Here is a 23,989-nt window from a genome sequence, read left to right as displayed (position 1 = left end):
GCCCGCTGGGACTCGGGGACCAGACCCCGGAGCTGACTGCGGGGAGGCCCGGGTGACCCTATAGCGGGTTCTCGCCGCTTCCGACCACCCCTTTCCCGGCTCTGGGGACCCCCGACCCCGCACACTCACCATTTCCCAGCTTCCGGGATGCTCTGGCGTCTTAGCTACGGATCTCCCAGTGCCTGCAGGTCACAGAACAACAGAGGCTGTTTTTTCTCAGAACGTGAAGCCGCCTGGGCCTTCCAGAACGAAAGACTCAGGGCGGTGGTGAGGAGACCCGACCTCTAACTGGAGCCGACAAAGGCCCCCGCCAAATCCCGGAAGCCGCCCCTGCTCTCCGGCTTCACTCCTGATTGGATGGTTTCCATTCTAGAGCCCCTGATTGGATAAAGCTCCATGCCCCGCCCCCTCATTATTAGTTTTTTTTATTTTTATTTTTTATTTTTTTGAAAGGGAGACTGGCTCATTGAGGTGGGGCCGCCTGCTGCGGGTATTACAGCTAACTAAGGGGTGAGCTGCGACTTGAAATGCACTTCCTCTTTCCCTTACCTGGTTCTGCTTGTATAAGACATCTTATTAGCTAATTAAGAAGAAGTACATTTAGACACCTTTAAAGCAAGAAAGACCCTCATCCCGTACCACACTGTACCCCACTGCTAACGCCACCGTGGGAAGGGGCCCCTCAGCTGGGAAGAGGAGACTGTACACTTCATTCACGTGTTTTCAGTTAGGCCTTTGCATGATACATACACTGAACCAATACAAAAGCATCTTATAGGGGCATGCAGGCTGGGGTCCCAGGAGGATGTTGTGGGCGGTGGTGGAACGTGGAAGAGGGGCTGGCCTCTTCTTCTAATCTATAACTCTGCCCCCATCTCCTGGAGTCTGCATCACTGGCAAGGGGGCCGCTGGCTGTCCATCTGTCTCTCCTTCTCAATCCCTTCAAGCTCAGGGAAGAAGGGTCCTTGGCAGCGACAGGGCTGGGAACTCAGTTCCTCTGGGCCCTGCTGGCTCAGGCTCAGTGGCCATGGACTCCCCAGCCCTACCTCTGGTTTTTGTTTTTGTTTTGAGACAGGGTCTCACTCTATTGCCCACGCTGGTGCAGTGGTGCAATCATGACTCACTGCAGCCTCCCGGGCTCAAGCAATCTTCCCACCTCAGCCTCCTGAGTAGCTGGGACGACAGGCACATGCCACCATGCCCAGCTGATTTTTGTATTTTTTGTAGAGTTAAGGTTTCACCATGTTGCCCAGGCTTGTCTCGATCTCCTGAGCTCAAGCGATCCTTCCACCTTAGCCTCCCAAGTAGCTGGGGCTACAGGTTAGTAGTCAGTTCTCCAACTCCTGAGCTCAAGTATTCTGTCCGCCTTGACCTGCCAGAATGCCCTATCCCTGTTTTTCTGAAGTCTTGGAGCTAGTGGCGCTGCAGCACCTCTGCTTTCAGATTCTCCTAGTCTTCCCACTTAGTAGAAGGTGGGAGAGGAGGTGGGTGTCAGACTGGGCCAGGGCCCTCGGCCCCCATCTAGCTTGGTTAAACTCCCAGTTGGGACAGATTAGGCTCTGTGCCTTATTCAGTGAGACGCGTGGAACAAATACTTCCCTCCCCAAAGCAGAAAGATCCCTGATTGCTGACAATCAGGATTCCATGCACTTGACTCAACCTGGGGCCCGGCTGCCTCTCACCCTGACACCCAGTTCCAGTCGCTGTACTCTGTGGCCTCTCTGCCACCAGATTAGGTGTAGATAATGGGTATGGGGTGGGGCTGCTGACACCACTGGCTGACCAAACCCCTTTCCCACACTGAAGGGAGAAAAAGCAGGAGGTTAGGGGCTCCCAAAGGCAGCACTGCTTGTGACAGCACCGCGGGAGTCGTTAGGGCCTACTAAGCGGCTGGACTGAAACTCAGGATCAACTTTGTCTGACTCCAAAGACCATGCACCTCCATGGACCTCACAACTCAAGCAGCTTCCCTACGACTTTGAAATCGTGGAGACTGACTCTTCTGCAATAGAAGAAAGATTCCTTTTGATTCTCATCCTTCTGGTACTCTTCACAATTGGAAATAATCCCCACCAGAGAATGCTTCTGAAATGTCTTGGAAACATTTAGAATAATTTGGGGAAATGGCTGAAGGCTGGTTTAAGAAATCAAGGCCTAACATTGTATTTTTCATTTCTTATAGGAGAGATTTGAAAGCACTTATAATAGACACAATATGTCTGCAAATTATTTTTGTCCCCTTTCAGTATTTGTAGGCTGTTGATGATTTTCAATACAGATTAACTCAAACTACTGTGCCTGAAACAACCTTTTACTCTGAAAGCAAGACACACAAAGGTATATCTGCTGAGAAGACATTTTCTCCTGCTACAATTTAGCCAAACAGCTGAGTACGTCTTAAAGTCAGTCTTTGATTTCTAACAATTCAAGCTATTTGCCAAGACCACAATCAGACCATATGACTGCTTCAACTACTTCATCGTACCAAAAGATTGACCAGACAGATCGAAGCTCTGAGGGTGGAGTGGTGAGAGGACCCGCACTAGCAGGTGGGCAGCCATAGGTTCATAGGTGAGAATCACTCATTAGGTGGGGTGTTTTGAGGTCCTGATATTTATGACACAATTAATATGTATATTACTAAAAGTAAATTATAGAACATTACAAATAATAAATATATAAACTAAACATGTCAGCAATTATAACTACTGTTATTCATCATTATTCTAAGTGTGATCATTATTATTACCACAATTAGAAATAGTAGTTGTGGTTGCTGCTGCTGCTGCTGTTGCTGGAGGGATGGTGATAAAAACACCGAGTAAGGTTCTGCTGCCTCCTCCACCTGTGGCATCGGGAGCTGCCGACTCGCTAGTTTGATGCACACTCTGGACCTTTTTGGTGAAGTTGCAGCTGGAGAGCCTTCAGGCTCCACTATGGCAGAATTTGAAGGTGGCAGGTAGGATGGTCCTGGGGGGCAGTTGACAGTGAAGAGGTGCACACTACTTAGTGAATGAGTGGAAGCCTTTGGTGAAAGGCAGAGTTTGTCCATGACACAGATGAGATTCCACTTTGACTGGGACCAATTAGTGAAACAGACACATCTGCAGAACTGGAAATGGAGGACAAAGATTCAGTTGATGTGTTCCAGAAGCAGACAGGAGTGTCTACTAAGAACATACTCACTGCTTTACCCCAGAACTCTGTTCCTACAGACCAAGCAGACTTCTCACGTAGAAAATTGCAGTATGGTTCCATCACTTCTACTGGTCCAGCATCCCTTTCTCTATTCTTCACTTTCCTGTTCCTCATTCCTTTATTGTACATAAATTATCGGGTGTAGCTGTACAGACATATTGATAATTTTTGTTTGCTTGCTTGTTTGTTTGTACTGAATGAACAATGATTATTGATTTCCAGTGACCATTGGGTCACTGGTGCTGAGTGATTTCCAAAGAAGACAGGTGAGGGAAAACACTGGTTCTGTGAAAAGACTCCCTTTCTCCACCAGGGGCTGCTCACTCACCGTTTATCTCTATATTCCGGGACTTTAACAACAACAATACAAAAAATATAATGATCCTTTAGGCTTGTTGGGAGCAGGAAAAAAATAAAAGGGAATAACTCTTGCATACCTTGTTCAATTAGAAAATTTTATTTTTAAAAATATATCATTATAACGCTAAGGACAATTTTATAACTTTTTAAATATAGCTGTTACACACAGAACAAATCTGTCCTCACACAGGATAAGTGACAATTAAAAGAACAGAACAAATTCCAGATATGTTCTTCTTCAAATCTAGGATCTGGTTGTTTAAATACACATCTTGTGTAACATGAAAAGAAAAAATGTAATGTATAAATCAAAACAGGAAGTAAAGTTTCTCTAGTCACCAAGTGTGTTGGCTGGACTGAAAATGAGGAAGAAGGGGTTTCCGTCTGCAATAAGTTTGAAGCCCCCCCCAGGAGCCAGGGAACTGTCCACACCCTCTAAGGCTAGCCCCCTCCTCTTCTGCGTGGGGCAGGGTGCCTGTGAGATTTCCATGCCCTGACCCACGAGGTACATGGAGGGTGGGAGGTTGTCTGTCTCACACCTAGGCAGATATCCTTGTTCCAGGGCCCTCTGGAAGATATTCCCAGGATCTCCGTAGGCTGCCAGGGTCACACCCCTCCAGAAAAGTTATATAGGTAAATTGTTCTTAGGGGTCAGTCCATGGGTGATATCAAGCCACATTGCACCCTGGATAGAGGGCAACACATCTCATGCAACTGCAAACTACAGTAAAGCTCTATCTGCTGACAAAATCTGAGAGGCAGGAAATGAGATGTCCTCCTTATGCTTTGAAGGAAAAGACAACAGGCTAGAAGTGGTTGGCTCATGTGTTCATGACTGCCATTGTCAGGGTGAGCTGAGAAGTGCATGAGCTCAGAAAAGGACTGTGCCACATGACAAGCTGGAGGTGGTGTGACAGGAGAGAGGGGAAGATGACAAATAGACTACGGGAAGCAAAATGGAAGTTCCACTTCATGGAAACATAGTACATTCTTTCCTCACAGTGAAGAAAAAAGGAAGAAGAAAGAAACTTGAAGACAGGCTTTATTTTAAAAGGAAAAAATATATTCTATAACAAAGTTCTAAGTAGTCTGTGGATGGCATATCTGTGCTTTCATGCAATGATTGGGTGAAACCTGCTACCACCACATCAATCGAATTGGCAACAGCATTCCATAAAAGTAAGAAAAAAAATAATAGGGTGTATACTCTTGTCAAAGACACCCGAAGAACTCAATTTCCATGCATTACGATGAGAAGAAAAGAAAAATTACCCAGATTGAATCAGGGATGGAACTAATCACTCCTGGGATGAAATGCATGCAAATGTGTATTTCCATGTGTGTGTGTAGTGTGTGTGTGTGTGTGTGTGTGTGTGTGTACTATGGTGTGTTTGCCACTGAGTATGAGAAATGCTGCCTGTTTGAACTAAAGGAAATGCTCTGAGTTTAAACAAAAGTAAAGTCCTGTGGAATCCAGAATCCTCCCACCTAGTAGGTAGCTCTTCAACCTCAGGTTTCAGTCTCAGCTCCTTTGAGAGCAGCCATGCAGAAGACCAATTGCGGTGGGTGGGGGACTTGGTGGAGGGTGCCAAAGGTTTTGTTGGGGGCTAGGCACTAATTTGGGAGAATTCTGTGAAAGAACGCATTCCCACCACAACTGAGAGCTAAGTCCTCATTTGGGCTCCAGAGGCAAAGTGGTCACTTCATTTCTTACCCCTCTGCTTTCTTCTCCACTCTGAAGTTGGTCACCAGGTGGCGGCGGAAGATCAAAGATAAATATCACTAGAACCAGAGCAGACTGACTGTCTTTTCTTTTTCACTGACAAATAATAATTTTATATATTAATGGGTAAAATGTGATCATTTTGATATATGTATACATTATGGAAAGATTCCATCAAGCTAATTAACGTAGCCATCCACTCACCAATTTATCTTTTTTTTGTAGTCAGAACATTAAAAATTTAATTTTGCGATTTTGAAATGTACATTATTCACTGTGCTCACTGTGCAGTGCAATAGATCGCTTATTCCTCCAGTCTAACTAAAGCTTCGTATCCTTCCATAAATCACTTTTTTTTCCCTATCCCATCCTTCCCCCTGACCCAGCCTCTGGTAACCACCTTTCTAGTCTCTATTGTTTCTGTGAGATCAATCTTTTTAATTCCACAACTAACTGAGATCATACAGTATATGTCTTTGCGTTCCTGGTTTATTTAACTTAGTATAATATCCTCTGGTTCAATTCAAGTTATCACAAATGACACAATTTCCTTCTTTATGAAGGCTAAATCATACTCCATTGTGTAAATACACCACATTTTCTTTATTCATTCATCTATTGATGGACACTTAGATTGCTTCTATATCTTGACTGCTGTCAATAATGCCAAAATAAACACAAGAGAGCAGATCCCTCTTCAATAGCCTAATTTGAATTCTTTTGGATATATATCCAAAAGTGCAATTGCTGAATCATAGGATACTTTTTTTTTCTTCAATTTTACTTTAACTTCCGGGGTGCGGGTGCGGCAGGTGCAGGTTTGTTACATAGGTAAACGTGTGCCATGGTAGTTTGCTGCACAGATAAACACATCACATAGTTATTAAGCCCAGCATGCATTAGCTATTCTCCCTGATGCTCTCTCTCCCCCCACCCCCGAATAGGCCCCAGTGTGTGTTGTTCCCCACCATGTGTCCATGTGTTTTCATTGTTCAGCTCCCACTTAGATGCAAGAATATGCAGTATTGGGTTTTCTGTTCTTGTGTTTGTTTGCTGAAAATAATGGCTTCCAACTCCTTCCATGTCCCTGCAAAGGACATGATCTCATTCCTTTTTATGGCTTCATAGTATTCCGTGGTGTGTATGCACCACATTTTCTTTACATAGTATACTTATATTTCTAGGTTTTTGAAGAACTTCCATACTATTTTCAGAATGGCTGTACAACTTTACATCCCCACCCACAGGGTACGAGGGTTTTCTTTTCTCCACATCCTTGCCAACACTTGCCTTCATTGGTGTTTTTTTTTTTTTTTTTTTTTTTTTGAGACGGAGTCTTGCTCTGTCCCCCGGGCTGGAGTGCAGTGGCCGGACCTCAGCTCACTGCAAGCTCCGCCTCCTGGGTTTACGCCATTCTCCTGCCTCAGCCTCCGAAGTAGCTGGGACTACAGGCGCCCGCCACCTCGCCCGGCTAGTTTTTTTTTTTTTTGTATTTTTAGTAGAGACGGGGTTTCACCATGTTAGCCAGGATGGTCTCGATCTCCTGACCTCGTGATCCACCCGTCTCGGCCTCCCAAAGTGCTGGGATTACAGGCATAAGAGACATTCTAACAGGCCTGGGGTTACAGATATTGCTCTCTTCTATTCTCAATTAAGTGGTCAGAATGTTTTATTTAAAGTCGTTAAATGACCTTGAATTCTCCCATTGAAAACGGTTTCTCCTGGTATTAGCATAATTTCAGACTACTCATCAGAATGATAACATGCCATGTGAGATTACACGGGGTGGGAAGGGCAATTGAGAGAGCTGCCACCAGAACACAGACAAAGGAGGAGAAGGGCTGGGATGCTTGTGGAGCTGGTGGTGAAACTTAACAGAGAAGAACAGGGGAGAATCGGAAAATGAGCCAGCAGAATTCTTGCACCACAGAATCAGTGTTGCAGCCTAGGAACAGGCGTCCTCTCTCCACATGTAGAAGCAATGCCACTTCTTCACCTGGATGTTGCCATCTTTGCCTGCAGATACAATTTCACTCTAACAGGATCATTTCTTAGTCCCACCCCAACCTCTGAGGAGGCAGAGAGGCTAAAAGTTAAGTTGATCACCAATAACCAATGATTTAATCAGTCATGCTTATTTAGTGAAGCTTGCAGAGAAGCCCAAAATGAAGGGGTTCCTAGAGTTTCTGGATAGCTGGATACATGGCAGTTCCTGGAAGGTGGGGTGCTCACACCAAGAGAGGACCCTGAAGCTCCAGGTAGATGGTGTCAGAATCCAGTTGAATTATACAACAACCAGCCGGTGTCTCCTGCATAATTGGCTGTTGAGGCAGAGAAATCTCCATATATTTTGGTGACCAGAGGTCACAGAAGTATTCTGTATTGATTGTTGAGTGAGGAAAAGGAAATACACTTTGGTTGACTTAGTTTTTCTATATCTCTCTGAGTTAGAAAAGTGAAAAATAAGGTGAGAGTGTGTATATATTAATGACAAAAGTTGTTGAAGAGAAAGACATGTAAAACTGGCATCTACAAAGGAGAAGTAAAATCGTTTTGATAAACTCATCCCAAGAAATGTGGAGAAACAGGTCTAAGAAACACGTTCTGTTGGAGCAGACCATCGTGTTTGTGAAAATCTCCCTGCATGATATTCACATGCAGCCTGGGTTGACATCCACAGCCTCAGAAGAACAGAATTCTCTGTCATGAGCTGCTCTAAGGGCAGGGATGACCTTTGTCTTTCCTCATCTTAATGTACCACAGGGAGGCAAGAACTTCAGTAAGTGGGATTCACAGCAAGGTGCAGATTAGAACTCCCTACAGAGGATTTCACCATCCTATGAGGTCCATCCCAGAGATTCTGATGGGATGATCCAGCTTAGGGCCCAGGCATCAGCAAGCCTGAAGCCCCCAGGGGGATCTGATGCACCGCCAGTGCTGGGAAGGTGACCCCCAGAGGGTCCGATGCCCAGGGAGCTTTTTCCCCTGAGATAAGGAAGAGAGCTTCATGGATGTCTTGGGGCCTGTGGCAGAGGACTAGGGTGTGACCAAGGAACTCTTCTTAAGATAAACTGTGGAGGGGTATGTGGGTTCTATACTAATGTGTTTTTCAAAGGTGTTTCAGGCTGTTTCTCTTCTTGAGTATATGTCAGGAAATGCTTGTGTTCAGCTTTAGAGCTTAGGGAAACTCGTCAAACCTAAGGAAAATTGTTTCCATACTTTTTGTATAAATAAAAATTATTTCTAATTTCATGATACAAAGCTCCATGAAGTCTGTTTTCATCTGGCTGATAGAAGTAAAAAGACATTCTATTTTTGTCCTTTTGTGTGTGTGTATACAGAAGTAAAACTATTACTCAGATTTCTTTGGTGATACATAAGGAAAAAAGAGAGGAAAGAAAAGATCTGGGCTGTGATGGGAAGTGGTTTCTACCTATTTTTCTGAGGGTGTGACTTCAAAAGAGTTAAATCACACAAACCATGACAACAATTAGTACTAGTGATCCTTTTTTAAGGTAATAAAATGGAAAATACCCAATGGACACAAACATGTTCAAAGGTTTTTTTCCCTCAGGTCGATTTCCACCACCATAAAAAGAGACAAAGTGATTATATGATTGGACTGCTGATTATATGATTGGACTGCCACTTGTCCCCTATAGAGGTGAGAGGAACAGACAGTAGATTTTATTAGTCATATTACAGTAGTAAACATGTTTTAATGACAGCTTATTTGAGTTCCATTGATCCTTTGAATCCATATGAAAAAGCATGCCCATATCTGACCACATTCAGCTGCACTGGGAACCACAAAGAAAGAAAAAATATTTACTTCAATGTTTGTTAATTGGGATTTTAAAGTGATGCTTCTTCCACAGAGCCACAGGTTGGTGAAAATGTGACAAGGGCTGCTGTGATTTCCAGAACAAGCTCCCATCCTCTGGGGGTCCTGAGATGGATTGATCCTGATTGAACAATTCCTGGACATATACACCCTCTCAAAACAGAACCAAGAAGAAACTGATTCCCTGAACAGACCAATAATGAGCTCTAAAATTGAGTCAGTAATAAATAGCTTATCAATTTAAAAAAGGCCAGGACAAGATGGATTCACAGCCAAATTCTATCAGATGTACAAAGGAGAGCTGGTACTATTCCTACTGAAACTATTCCAAAAAATTGAAGAGGGAGGCCTCCCCAACTCATTCTATGAGGCCACCATTATCCTGATACCAAAACCTGGCAGAGACACAATAAAAAAAGAAAACTTTAGGATCAATATCTTTGATAAACATTGATGCAAAAATCCTCAACAAATACTTGCAAACCAAATCCAGCAACACATCAAACAACTAATCCACCAGGATGAAGTAGGCATCGTCTCTGGAATGCAAGATTGGTTCAACATACATAAATTAATAAATGTGATTCATCACATAAACATAACCAAAGACAAAACCACATTATTATTGCAACAGATGCAGAAAAGGCTTTTGATAAAACTCAACATTGCTTCATGTTAAAAACTCTCCAAAAATTAGGTATCAAAGGAACATACTTCAAAACAATTAGAGCCATCCATGAAAAACCCACAGTCAACATTATAGTTAATGGGCAAATGCTGGAAGCATTCCCCTGGAAAACAAGCATGAAACAAGGATGCTCATTTTCACCACTCCTATTCAATGTAGTATTGAAACTTCCAGACAGAGCAATCAGGCAAGACAAAGAAATAAAGGGCATTCAAATAGGAAGACATGAAGTCAAACTATCTCTGTTTGCAGATGACATAATTCCATACATAGATAACTCCATGGTCTCAGCACAAAAGCTCCTTCAGCTGATAGACAACTGCAGCAAAGTTTCAGGATACAAAATCAACATACAAAAATCACTAGCATTCCTGTACACCAACAACTGACAAGCTGAGAGCCAAATCAGGAAGGCAATCCCATTCACAATCGCCACAAAAGAAATAGAATATCTAGGAATACGGGGGGGCGGAGCAAGATGGCCAAATAAGAACAGCTCCAGTCTCCAACTCCCAGCGCGAGCGACACAGAAGACCGGTGATGTCTGCATTTTCAACTGAGGTACTGGGGTCATCTCACTAGGGAGTGCCAGACAATCAGTGCTGGTCAGCTGCTGCAGCCCAACCAGTGAGAGCTGAAGCAGGACAAGGCATCGCCTCACCTGGGAAGCGCAAGGGGGAAGGGAATCCCTTTTCCTAGCCAGGGGAACTGAGACACACAACACCTGGAAAATTGGGTAACTCCCACCCCAATACTGCGTTTTAAGCAAACGGGCACACCAGGAGAATATATCCCACACCTCGCCGGGAGGGTCCCATGGCCACGGAGCCTCCCTCATTGCTAACACAGCAGTCCGCGATCTAACTGCAAGGCAGCAGTGAGGCTGGGGGAGGGGCGCCCACCATTGCTGAGGCTTAAGTAGGTAAACAAAGCCGCTGGGAAGCTCGAACTGGGTGGAGGTCACAGCAGCTCAAGGAAACCTGCCTGTCTCTGTAGACTCCACCACTGGGGACAGGGCACAGCTAAACAACAACAACAAAAAAAGCAGCAGAAGCCTTTGCAGACGGAAACGACTCTGTCTGACAGCTTTGAAGAGAGCAGGGGATCTCCCAACACGGAGGTTGAGATCTGAGAAGGGACAGACTGTCTGTTCAAGTGGGTCCCTGACCCCTGAGTAGCCTAACTGGGAGACATCCCCCACTAGGGGCAGTCTGACACCACACCTCACAGGGTAGAGTACACCCCTGAGAGGAAGCTTCCAAAGTAAGAATCAGACAGGTACACTCACTGTTCAGCAATATTCTATCTTCTGCAACCTCTGCTGCTGATGCCCAGGCAAACAGGGTCTGGAGTGGACCTCAAGCAATCTCCAACAGACCTACAGCTGAGGGTCCTGACTGTTAGAAGGAAAACTGTCAAACAGGAAGGACACCTATACAAAAACCCCATCAGTACGTCACCATCATCAAAGACCAGAGGCAGATAAAACCACAAAGATGGAGAAAAAGCAGGGCAGAAAAGCTGGAAATTCAAAAAATAAGAGCACATCTCCTCCTGCAAAGGAGCGCAGCCCATCGCCAGCAATGGATCAAAGCTGGTCAGAGAATGACTTTGACGAGATGAGAGAAGAAGGCTTCAGTCCATCAAACTTCTCAGAGCTAAAGGAGGAATTATGTACCCAGCACAAAGAAACTAAAAGTCTTGAAAAAAAAAGTGGAAGAATTGACAGCTAGACTAATTAATGCAGAGAAGCTCATAAACGAAATGACAGACATGAAAACCATGACACGAGAAATACGTGACAAATGCACAAGCTTCAGTAACTGACTCGATCAACTGGAAGAAAGGGTATCAGCGATTGAGGATCAGATGAATGAAATGAAGCAAGAAGAGAAACCAAAAGAAAAAAGAAGAAAAAGAAATGAACAAAGCCTGCAAGAAGTATGGGATTATGTAAAAAGACCAAATCTACGTCTGATTGGGGTGCCTGAAAGTGAGGGGGAAAATGGAACCAAGTTGGAAAACACTCTTCAGGATATCATCCAGGAGAACTTCCCCAACCTAGTAGGGCAGGCCAACATTCAAATTCAGGAAATACAGAGAACGCCACAAAGATACTCCTCCAGAAGAGCAACTCCAAGACATATAATTGGCAGATTCACCAAAGTTGAAATGAAGGAAAAAATCTGAAGGGCAGCCAGAGAGAAAGGTCGGGTTACCCACAAAGGGAAGTCCCATCAGACTAACAGCAGATCTCTCGGCAGAAACTCTAAAACCCAGAACACAGTGGGGGCCAACATTCAACATTCTTAAAGAAAATTTCATATCCAGCCAAACTAAGTTTCATAAGTGAAGGAGAAATAAAATCCTTTACAGACAAGCAAATGCTTAGAGATTTTGTCACCACCAGGCCTGCCTTACAAGACACCCTGAAGGAAGCCCTAAACATGGAAAGGAACAACCGGTATCAGTCATTGCAAAAACATGCCAAAATGTAAAGACCATCGAGGCTAGGAAGAAACTGCATCAACTAACGAGCAAAATAATCAGTTAATATCATAATGGCAGGATCAAGTTCACACATAACAATGTTAACCTTAAATGTTAATGGACTAAATGCTCCAATTAAAAGACACAGACTGGCAAACTGGATAAAGCGTCAAGACCCATCAGTCTGCTGTATTCAGGAGACCCATCTCACATGCAGAGACATACATAGGCTCAAAATAGAGGGATGGAGGAAGATCTACCAAGCAAATGGAGAACAAAAAGAAGCAGGGGTTGCAATACTAGTCTCTGATAAAACAGACTTTAAACCATCAAAGATCAAAAGAGACAAAGAAGGCCATTACATAAGGGTAAAGGGATCAATTCAACAGGAAGAGCTAACTATCCTAAATATATATGCACCCAATACAGGAGCACCCAGATTCATAAAGCAAGTCCTTAGAGACTTACAAAGAGACTTAGACTCCCATACAATATTAATGGGAGACTTCAACACTCCACTGTCAACATTAGACAGATCAACGAGACAGAAAGTTAACAAGGATATCCAGGAATTGAACTCATCTCTGCACCAAGCGGACCTAATAGACATCTATAGAACTCTCCACCCCAGATCAACAGAATATACATGCTTCTCAGCACCACGTCGCACTTATTCCAAAATTGACCACATAATTGGAAGTAAAGCACTCCTCAGCAAATGTACAAGAACAGAAATTATAACAAACTGTCTCTCAGACCACAGTGAAATCAAACTAGAACTCAGGACTAAGAAACTCACTCAAAACCGCTCAACTACATGGAAACTGAACAACCTGCTCCTGAACGACTACTGGGTACATAATGAAATGAAGGCAGAAATAAAGATGTTCTTTGAAACCAATGGGAACAAAGATACAACATACCAGAATCTCTGGGACACATATAAAGCAGTGTGTAGAGGGAAATTTATAGCACTCAATGTCCACAAGAGAAAGCTGGAAAGATCTAAAATTGACACTCTAACATCACAATTAAAAGAACTAGAGAGGCAAGAGCAAACACATTCAAAAGCTAGCAGAAGGCAAGAAATAACTAAGGTCAGAGCAGAACTGAAGGAGATAGAGACACAAAAAACCCTCCAAAAAATCAATGAATCCAGGAGTTGGTTTTTTGAAAAGATCAACAAAATTGACAGACCGCTAGCAAGACTAATAAAGAAGAAAAGAGAGAAGAATCAAATAGACGCAATAAAAAATGATAAAGGGGATATCACCACCGACCCCACAGAAATACAAACTACCATCAGAGAATACTATAAACACTTCTATGCAAATCAACTAGAAAATCTAGAAGAAATGGATAATTTCCTGGTCACTTACACTCTCCCAAGACTAAACCAGGAAGAAGTTGAATCCCTAAATAGACCAATAGCAGGCTCTGAAATTGAGGCAATAATTAATAGCCTACTAACTAAAAAACTCCAGGACCAGATGGATTCACAGCTGAATTCTACCAGAGGTACAAGGAGGAGCTGGTACCATTCATTCTGAAACTATTCCAATCAATAGAAAAAGAGGGAATCCTCCCTAACTCATTTTATGAGGCCAACATTATCCTGATACCAAAGCCTGGCAGAGACACAACAAAAAAAGAGAATTTTAGACCAATATCCCTGATGAACATCGATGCAAAAATCCTCAATAAAATACTGGCAAACTGGATTCAGCAGCACATCAAAAAGCTTATCCACCATGATCAAGTGGGCTTCATCCCTGGGATGCAAGGCTGGTTCAACATTCGCAAATCAATAAACGTAATCCAGCATATAAACAGAACCAAAGACAAGAACCACATGATTATCTCAATAGATGCAGAAAAGGCTTTTGACAAAATTCAACAGCCCTTCATGCTAAAAACGCTCAATAAATTCGGTATTGATGGAACGTACCTCAAAATAATAAGAGCTATTTATGACAAACCCACAGCCAATATCATACTGAATGGGCAAAAACTGGAAAAATTCCCTTTGAAAACTGGCACAAGACAGTGATGCCCTCTCTCACCACTCCTTTTCAACATAGTGTTGGAAGTTCTGGCTAGGGCAATCAGGCAAGAGAAAGAAATAAAGGGTATTCAGTTAGGAAAAGAAGAAGTCAAATTGTCCCTGTTTCCAGATGACATGATTGCATATTTAGAAAACCACATTGTCTCAGCCCAAAATCTCCTTAAGCTGATAAGTAACTTCAGCAAAGTCTCAGGATACAAAATTAATGTGCAAAAATCATAAGCATTCTTATACACCAGTAACAGACAAACAGAGAGCCAAATCATGAATGAACTTTCATTCACAATTGCTTCAAAGAGAATAAAATACCTAGGAATCCAACTTACAAGGGATGTCAAGGACCTCTTCAAGGAGAACTACAAACCACTGCTCTCTTGGGGCCCGTGCCGGGGGTGGTGGAGAATGAACAGACACAAGAGACAAAAACAGAGAACATGGCCGCCGCGCCTAGAGCCTCCGCCTCACTTTATTTATACTCCATAAATCCCACATCAGCAAAAATAACACAATGCAAAACAAACTTTCTGCACCCTGATATAACCTTCTGCTTAGTTCCTTGTCTCTAAGTTCTTTCTTATTTTGTCTGCCTTCTTGGCGCCTACTAGAGTTCATTAAAAGTTCAACTAGAGATACTGTCCTTGACTACTGGAGTTCATTGAAAGTGCAACTAGCTAGAGATATTGTCCATGAGCCTTATCTATTCTTAGCATATTATTTTCAATGGCCCCTGCATTTCCCCCTTTTTTGTTTTGCCTCAATCTTAGAAAGGTAGCCCATACTTGTTCCTGTGTTTTCCTTTGTTTTTGGATGCGACGGAGGGAGCATCGGATCACCATGAAAAGTAAACCCAATCTGAGCGCCCAAAGCAAGATACTTCCAGAGATGGTAGAAATCCATGTTTTCGTCTGGGTCCATGGGTTAAGGGCAGCAAAACTTTGACCCAGCTCCTGCAAGGTAGCAGCCCCGGGCAATACATGGAATTGTTGTCGAAATGCTTCAGAAATGTTTTGAGTGAGTTCTTGGATGTCCAAACTAATATTTTTATGGCCTATCAATAATCTTTGGATTTCGGTCCAATTCTGAGAAACGTTAAAAGGCACAGGTGTTACGCAAAATTGAGTGGAGTTCCAATCACATTGTAATGTTATTCGAGTACTGAGGACAGTGAGCTGATCTCCAAGCCACGTTAAGGCTTGTTCCACGTTGTCCAATCTTTCAGCGAGTTGAGAGTCAATGTTCCGTTGTTGAAGCCACAACCGGTGAGACTGCTCATGCCATTGCTGTATAAATTCAGCATTTTGTATGCTTTGATGTAGAGCGAGTCCTGCCACAGCTGCAGTGGAGGCAATGGAAACAAGGCTCATCACCAAGGCAATTATAAGTCCAAGGGCACGACGGGTCCGCCGAAGGGAAGTCCAAATATAAGTCTCAAGGGGTGATGCCCCCCATGGTCACGTAAGGTTGACAGGTAGCCAAATTTCCTTACGAGCCCTGAGGATATAAATATCCCCCGTAAAACTGCGCCACCAGGAATGATTGAGGCAAGACAAAAATGTACAGGTATCTTTACAATTAACAATCCCCGTATCATTATCCCATGTTAAATTCCCTGCTAACAATAGGTAAGGCTTTCGGACAGCAATAATATATCGGGAGACATTCCGATGTAATTGAATATGAAAGGGATTATTCGGGTTAGAAAGATTAAGGGACATATTCCCCACAAAAGTACTAATGGCATCACCTGCAGCTAATAACTTCCAAAGATGACTTTGTACTTGTAAAGAGTACCTAAGATGAGGCATAGGTGGCGACAAGCCTCCTTCACGCCATACCAAAGTTTCATTACCGTCAGCAGCAATACTTTTATTTACCCGGTGCCATTTCAAAGGTATGTGACTAAATTTTGTTTGAAAATCACCGTGCACACTCCAATCAATTACTTGCAGCCCATTATATTCTAATAAAATCTGGGGCTTAGTTCCCCGACAATGTTACCACTCCAATACCTCAATATTAGGGGAAACCTCTGGAATAGGACAAAAAGTTAAGGAACTAGGAATAGTCTCATTAATATATACAGTATGATTATAATGAAAACTTCTAGTTACAACAATAACAGTATTGGCAGCCACATGGCTATGATTATAGCGAACAGCCCAAGCTTCATGCGATTTCCAGAGACAATGAGGACTATTTCCCATGCAAATCGGAAGTCCTTCCTCTCCAAATTGGTATGTGCTGTTTATTATTCCCGTTTCCCGTTCTATGTTGTCCTTGTCCATATAGGGGGACGGCATCCAAGTAGTGTCATTGGTGAAAACCTTAACTTCCGCCTCCCCCCCAGCGACTCCCTGATACAAGGGTGGAAAGGGAATATAAGTCCAATATTCACACAAAGCCTCACTAAGGGAAATAAGTCCCCCACTGAGGCACATCCAACAAAAGAAGAAATGCATGCTGAGTCCAGTTTTCTTTTCAACAGGGTTTCAATCGCCTTGTAGGAAACCACTCAGGTCCGCTCCCTGTAAGGACAAGAGCATAGCCCCATCCCTGCTTTAGAACTTGCCCCTGTGCATACTTACCTTCTTCATTAGGATATCAAACCTTTAAATTGTCGGCGGGGACTATCGCCGAGGGAGGTGAGGAAAGATGAGTTACGGCAGCAGAGTCCTGCAATTGTCTCCATTGATTCAAAAAATTTAAGGTAAACAAAACCTTTAAAATCTGATTTCTGGGGGACTCATTTCCCCCTTTTTGTTTTAGCAGTTGAGTTTTTAAGGTTAAATTTGCGCGCTCAATGATGGCTTGACCTTGACTGTTGCCTGGGATACCGGTGAGATGTTGAATATTGTATTGCTGTAAGAAAACTTGTAACTTACGAGAAACATAGGCAGGGGCATTATCAGTTTTAAGTATTAGAGGAATGCCCATGATGGTGAAACAAGCTAAGAGATGAGTAATAACAGAATCAGCTTTGTCAGATGGCAAAGGAGTTGCCCATTGAAAATGAGAGAAAGTATCAATGGTATGATGAACATACTTTAATCGTCCAAAAGAAGGGACGTGTGTGACGTCCATTTGCCAAATCTGATTAACTTGAGTACCTCGCGGATTAACCCCAGGATGGAAAGATGGAATGCTCAAAGGAGCACAAGAAGGACAAGCTTGAATAAGAGAACGAGCTTGTTTATGAGTTAAATGAAATCGTCGTTGAAGGCCAGAACTATTAGTGTGATGTAGAGCATGTTTTTGTTCTGCAGCCTGTAGGTGGCCAATTAAAAGCGAATCAATCTGAGCATTACCATGAACTAACGGTCCAGGAAGTTGAGAATGAGAACGAAGATGAGTGATGAATAAAGGAGCTCGACGTTGGCTCAAAGTAGAAGACAACAAAGAAAAGAGTTTTTGAAGAGAAGAAGTAGCACAAAGAGGTAGAGTGGCTTGAGAAATATAAGAAGTAACATACACGGCGTATTGAGAATCACTAACAATGTTACAACTGGTGGAAGGGAAATCAAGTAAGACCATGAGAATAGCAAACAGTTCTCCCCATTGCACCGAGGGATAAGGATAAACTGTAACTCGAGATTGATGAACACTCCAATATCCAGCTTTACCATTGCTACTAGCATCAGTAAAAAAGGTAAGGCCTTGAACAGGAAATAAAGATATTGGTGAGAAAGGCAACACAGAATGCTGTCTAAAAAATGAAAAGATCGGAGACTTAGGATATTGGGTAGAAAATTGTCCGACAAATGAGGCACAAGCAACTTGCCAAGAATCAGAAGTGGCAAGAAGATAAGTAATCTGATTATGAGTGAATTGAGAGATAACGAAGGAAGGATCTCCTCCCCAGAGTTGTCGACAGCGATGCCGTCCTTTGATGATCAATTCAGCTAAACGATCGATATAGGTAGTCAAGCGTTTAGATGTTTTGTTGGATAAAAAAATCCATTCTAACGGCCAATTTGTTTGATGAATCATACCTGTAGGAGAATATAAAGTATGAAATAAACAAAAGGAAAGGGGAACGTCGGGAAGGATATAATGTAGATGGGCCTTTTGAAGTTGTTCTTCTACAAGCTGGAGTTCCTGTAAAGCCAAAGAAGTTAAATGACGTGAGCTGTCCAAGTGACTGTCTCCTTCTAGAATAGAAAAAAGATGTTGTAACTGATACGTTGGTATTCCTAAAACAGGACGCATCCAATTAATATCTCCTAAAAGTTTTTGAAAGTCATCTAATGTTTTTAAATAATCACGTCAAATTTGAATCTTTTGGGGTCAAATATTTTGTGCTCCCAAGGTATAACCTAAATATTGAATAGGAAAATCCATTTGAATTTTTTCTGGGGCAATATTAAGTGAGTATAAAGAGAGCTGCGTTTGTAAGGATGTAAAAGCATCTTGCTGCTCTTTTTCGGTGGGTGTGGCAAGAAGAATGTCATCCATATAATGATATAAAAGAACAGAAGGATGACATTTTCGAACAGGATTCAGAGCTCGATGGACAAATTCTTGACACAAGGTAGGGCTGTTTAACATTCCTTGAGGTAAAACCTTCCACTGATATCAAGAAAGTGGCTAAGAATTATTAAAAACAGGGACAGAGAAGGCAAAACGTTCACAATCTTTTTGATCCGAAGGAATAGAAAAAAACAATCTTTTAAATCAATAACCATAAGTAACCAATCTTGAGGAATCATAGAAGGGTTAGGAAGGCCAGGTTGCAAGGATCCCATGGGTTGAATACATGCACTAATAGCACAAAGATCTGTCAATAGTCTCCATTTACCGTTTTTTTTTTTTTTTTTTTTTTAATCACAAAGACAGGGGAATTCCATGGAGAAGTATTAGGCTCTATATGACCTAAGGATAACTGTTCCTGAACTAAGTTTTCCAAGGCCTTAAGCTTTTCACGTGTTAAAGGCTACTGTTCAATCCATATAGGAACATTAGTTTTCCACATCAAAGAAAGGGCTTGAGGCTGCTGAACAGTGGCTATATGTTTAAAGATGTTTCAAGGGGATTGTAGCCCATGCGGAACATCATATTCTTGGCAGAATTAGAGACGTGAGGAACAGAAACAAAAGCTCCAAATTGTTGCAATAAATCTCACCCCCATAAATTTAGGGCAATAGGAACAATATAAAACTGAACTTGGGCCACTTGACCATCCAGCCCTCGGCAATTTAAGGATTGAGAACTTTGATACACCTCAGAGGCGGAACCTAATCCTGTAAGAGAAACAGCAACAGGCTGTTTAGGCCACTGCAAAGGCCATTGATCAGAGGCAATAATGGAAACGTCAGCTCCAGTGTCGACCAAGCCCTGAAAAATTTGTCCCTCTACTTTGAGGGGAAACAAGGGTTTTTGTTGAGTTACTAAAGTTTCCCAAAAAATATGTTTACCCGTGCTTCCAAAACCTCTGGTTCTTTCTTGCCTCCGTGAAGGAAACTGAAAATAGGGTAGTACAAGGAGTTGTGCAATTCGCTGCCCCTCTTTCAGGGATATAGGTTTATGAGCCTGAGCCATAATTTGAATTTCTCCTTTATAATCAGAATCTATAACACCCAAATGAACTTGTAACCCCTGTAAAATGCTACTACTGCGTCCTATAAGCAATCTAACAGTATGTGGAGGTAATGGCCCAAAAATACCTGTAGCCAATTTAACAACTCCCATTTCTGGGGTGAGTTCAACAGCCTGTAAAATCACCACATCAGCAGCGGCACTACCGGAAGTAGCAGAGAAAAGCTGAGCTAATGAAAATTGGGGGTTAGCATTGGCTGACTGGCCTGCTGATGCTGGAACCCTGAGCTGACTGGAAATTGCAAATGAAGAGAGCTTGTATTGTTTTTGGGGCCCCAAGCTGAAGGGCCCCTCTGCAAGTTTCCCAATCCGGAGGTGAATTACCGTTTTTGTCCACTTTAGAGTGACATTCATTAATCCAGTGTCGCCCTTTGCCACAACGATGACAGGGCTCAGTAGGAAGCTTTTTAAATTCTACTTTGGAGGAGTCACTCCTATTAGATAACTTACGGCGCTCCTTTTTAAAATGACCGGTCTTTCCACATTGGAAGCAAACTCCCTTTTTTTCCCATGAATGCCTTAGATAAAGCTCCAGCAAACAACTGAGTGTTGTAGGCAGCCCCTCTCACTCCTGCACAGGCTCTAATAAAATCTTCTATTTGTAAGTTTCCAGCAGCTTTTAGAGGATGCAACAACCTCTGACATTCCTGATTAGCATTCTCAAAAGCTAGTGTGCTTACCAGGATTTGGCCTGCAGCCCCACTACCCACAGTCTTTATTATAGCATCTTGGAGCCCAGCCACAAAGTCAGGATAAGGTTCGTTTGCGCCCTGCAAAATCTTAACAAAAGACAAGGCAGTTTTTCCTGATGGTTCTACTTTACACCAAGCCTTTAAAAAAAAGTGCTTTAACTTGTGATAATGCCACGTCCTCAAGTCCAGATTGAGCCACTACGGTAGCAAACTGACCAGTGCCTGTTAATTGCTCCTCTGTTGGTCCTGGAGGATTTCTAGCGGCATTGCAGCAGGCCTGCTCTTTGGCATCTTCCAGCCACCAACTGCGTAGCTGAAGCCACTGAGAGCGGTCCAAAACAGCCTTCCCCAAAGTCTCCCAATCAAGAAGCAAAAACAAATTCTCAGAGGAGAAAGAATCTAGAAGCCCCATGACAAAAGGAGATTGAGGGCCATAATTAGCAACAGCTGCCTTCATTTCTTTAAGAAATTTAAATTGAAGAACATTATACTGCACATTTATACCCCCTTGAGGAAATTGGTCATTAGGACCAAAAGGTTGCCTAATAATGGGGAACAATTGTAGAGGATCCTCATCCTCTGGAGAATCCAATACCTTAATTACAGCTTTGGCAGTAGAAGCGGGAACAGCAAACACCGTGCCTGAAGGAGGCAGCATTTCCACCGGCGGTGGTGGTGGCGGTGGGGGAAAACTGTCCTCCTCCTCTGCCTTAGGTACTGATGGGGGTGGATGAACCACGGGAAAAGTAAAAACAGGAGTGGGTGGAGGAGAAGGCTGAGGGGGAGATAACTGTAATTGTAAAATTTGTTGTAACAATTGAACAACTGGCTGAAGCTCCTTTTGAATTTCTGATTCTTTTTCATGAGACACATTATCACACAAAGGACCTTCTCCTTCAGTTACAGAATTATCTAAAGGAGGGGAAATGGCTATCTGAGACTTCAAAGACTCCTCATCCCCGCCTTCCCCTTTTTCAGAGTCTGTCTCTAAGAGCTCCAAAGCTTAGGCAATAGAAGCACAAAGGGCCTATGAAGGTGCCGACATTACATCACCATGCTGGTGTGCTTGATGAAAGGTCTTAACAACCTGTTGCCACTCTCGTTTATTTAATTGTACTTCAGTTTGATATTGAAACCAAGAGCAATGTTGTTCCACATGAGCAAACAATATCTGCAAAGTTCTCTCTTTTGCATCAACCCCAATCGAAAGTAAAAGCCCTTGTAATAATCTTAAATATTCTGAGGCCAAGGAACTGGAATTCCCCATAATGAAAGCTTAAGAAGGTTCCCCTTAACAATTCCCGGGTTTTACCCGCTCCTAGGGGCTTCCCCTTCTTGTTCCCCACTACTCACCCTGTGCACCCTGCTCGCTGCACCACTTCTTGAGGCCCGTGCCGGGGGTGGTGGAGAATGAACAGACACAAGAGACAAAGACAAACAGAGAACATGGTGGCCGCGCCTAGAGCCTCCGCCTCACTTTATTTATACTCCATAAATCCCATATCAGCAAAAATAACACAATGCAAAACAAACTTTCCGTACCCAGATATAACCTTCTGCTTAGTTCCTTGTCTCTAAGTTCTTTCTTATTTTGTCTGCCTTCTTGGCGCCTACTAGAGTTCATTAAAAGTTCAACTAGAGATACTGTCCTTGACTACTGGAGTTCATTGAAAGTGCAACTAGCTAGAGATACTGTCCTTGAGCCTTATCTATTCTTAGCATATTATTTTCAATGGCCCCTGCACTGCTCAGTGAAATAAAAGAGGACACAAACAAATGGAAGAACATACCATGCTCATGGACAGGAAGAATCAATATTGTGAAAAAGGCCATACTGCCCAAGGTTATGTATAGATTCAATGCCATCCCCATCAAGCTACCAATGAGTTTCTTCACAGAATTGGAAAACACTGCTTTAAAGTTCACATGGAACCAAAAAAGAGCCCGCATTGCCAAGACAATCCTAAGTCAAAAGAACAAAGCTGGAGGCATCACGCTACCTGACTTCAAACTATACTACAAGGCTACAGTAACCAAAACAGCATGGTACTGGTACCAAAACAGAGATATAGACCAATGGAACAGAACAGAGTCCTCAGAAATAATACCACACATCTACAGCCATCTGATCTTTGACAAACCTGAGAGAAACAAGAAATGGGGAAAGGATTCCCTATTTAATAAATGGTGCTGGGAAAATTGGCTAGCCATAAGTAGAAAGCTGAAACTGGATCCTTTCCTTACTCCTTATACGAAAATTAATTCAAGATGGATTAGAGACTTACATGTTAGACCTAATACCATAAAAACCCTAGAAGAAAATCTAGGTAGTACCATTCAGGACATAGGCATGGGCAAGGACTTCATGTCTAAAACACCAAAAGCAATGGCAACAAAAGCCAAAATTGACAAATGGGATCTCATTAAACTAAAGAGCTTCTGCACAGCAAAAGAAACTACCATCAGAGTGAACAGGCAACCTACAGAATGGGAGAACATTTTTGCAATCTACTCATCTGACAAAGGGCTGATATCCAGAATCTACAAAGAACTCAAACAAATGTACAAGAAAAAAACAAACAACCCCATCAAAAAGTGGGGAAAGGATATGAACAGACATTTCTCAAAAGAAGACATTCATACAGCCAACAGACACATGAAAAAATGCTCATCATCACTCGCCATCAGAGAAATGCAAATCAAAACCACAATGAGATACCATCTCACACCAGTTAGAATGGCAATCGTTAAAAAGTCAGGAAACAACACGTGTTGGAGAGGATGTGGAGAAATAGGAACACTTTTACACTGTTGGTGGGATTGTAAACTAGTTCAACCATTATGGAAAACAGTATGGCAATTCCTCAAGGATCTGGAACCAGATGTACCATATGACCCAGCCATCCCACTACTGGGTATATACCCAAAGGATTATAAATCATGCTGCTATAAAGACATATGCACACGTATGTTTATTGAGGCACTATTCACAATAGCAAAGACTTGGAATCAACCCAAATGTCCATCAGTGACAGACTGGATTAAGAAAATGTGGCACATATACACCATGGAATACTATGCAGCCATAAAAAAGGATGAGTTTGCATCCTTTGTAGGGACATGGATGCAGCTAGAAACCATCATTCTTAGCAAACTATCACAAGAAAAGAAAACCAAACACCGCATGTTCTCACTCACAGGTGGGAACTGAACAATGAGATCACTTGGACTCGGGAAGGGGAACATCACAAATCGGGGCCTATCATGGGGAAGGGGGAGGGGGGAGGGACTGCATTGGGAGTTATACTTGATATAAATGACGAATTGATGGGTGTTG

The 23,989-nt window shown here is 42.7% G+C and overlaps 1 protein-coding gene across 2 annotated transcripts in view; it reads right to left on the bottom strand.

The window, feature by feature from the left end:
• ZNF267 (zinc finger protein 267) overlaps positions 1-467 on the bottom strand; it is a 43,896-nt gene extending 43,429 nt beyond the window's left edge. Inside the window, exon 1 of one of the 2 annotated variants that reach the window (XM_030925215.1) lies at positions 130-467. Coding sequence is in view for 1 of the 2 variants with exons in the window: in XM_010381023.2 (XP_010379325.2) it covers positions 130-132 (3 nt within the window). In the remaining variant the exon portion in view is untranslated. The remainder of the gene's footprint in view (positions 1-129) is intronic. The other variant, XM_010381023.2, reaches the window with a different exon arrangement.
• Positions 468-23,989: the final 23,522 nt, after the last annotated feature.

The sequence above is a fragment of the Rhinopithecus roxellana genome, chromosome 20 (assembly GCF_007565055.1).
Source record: "Rhinopithecus roxellana isolate Shanxi Qingling chromosome 20, ASM756505v1, whole genome shotgun sequence".
In the NCBI taxonomy this organism is placed as follows: Eukaryota; Metazoa; Chordata; class Mammalia; order Primates; family Cercopithecidae; genus Rhinopithecus; species Rhinopithecus roxellana.
Note: the sequence above shows the minus strand (reverse complement) of the source record. Positions and strands in the feature narration are given on the sequence as shown.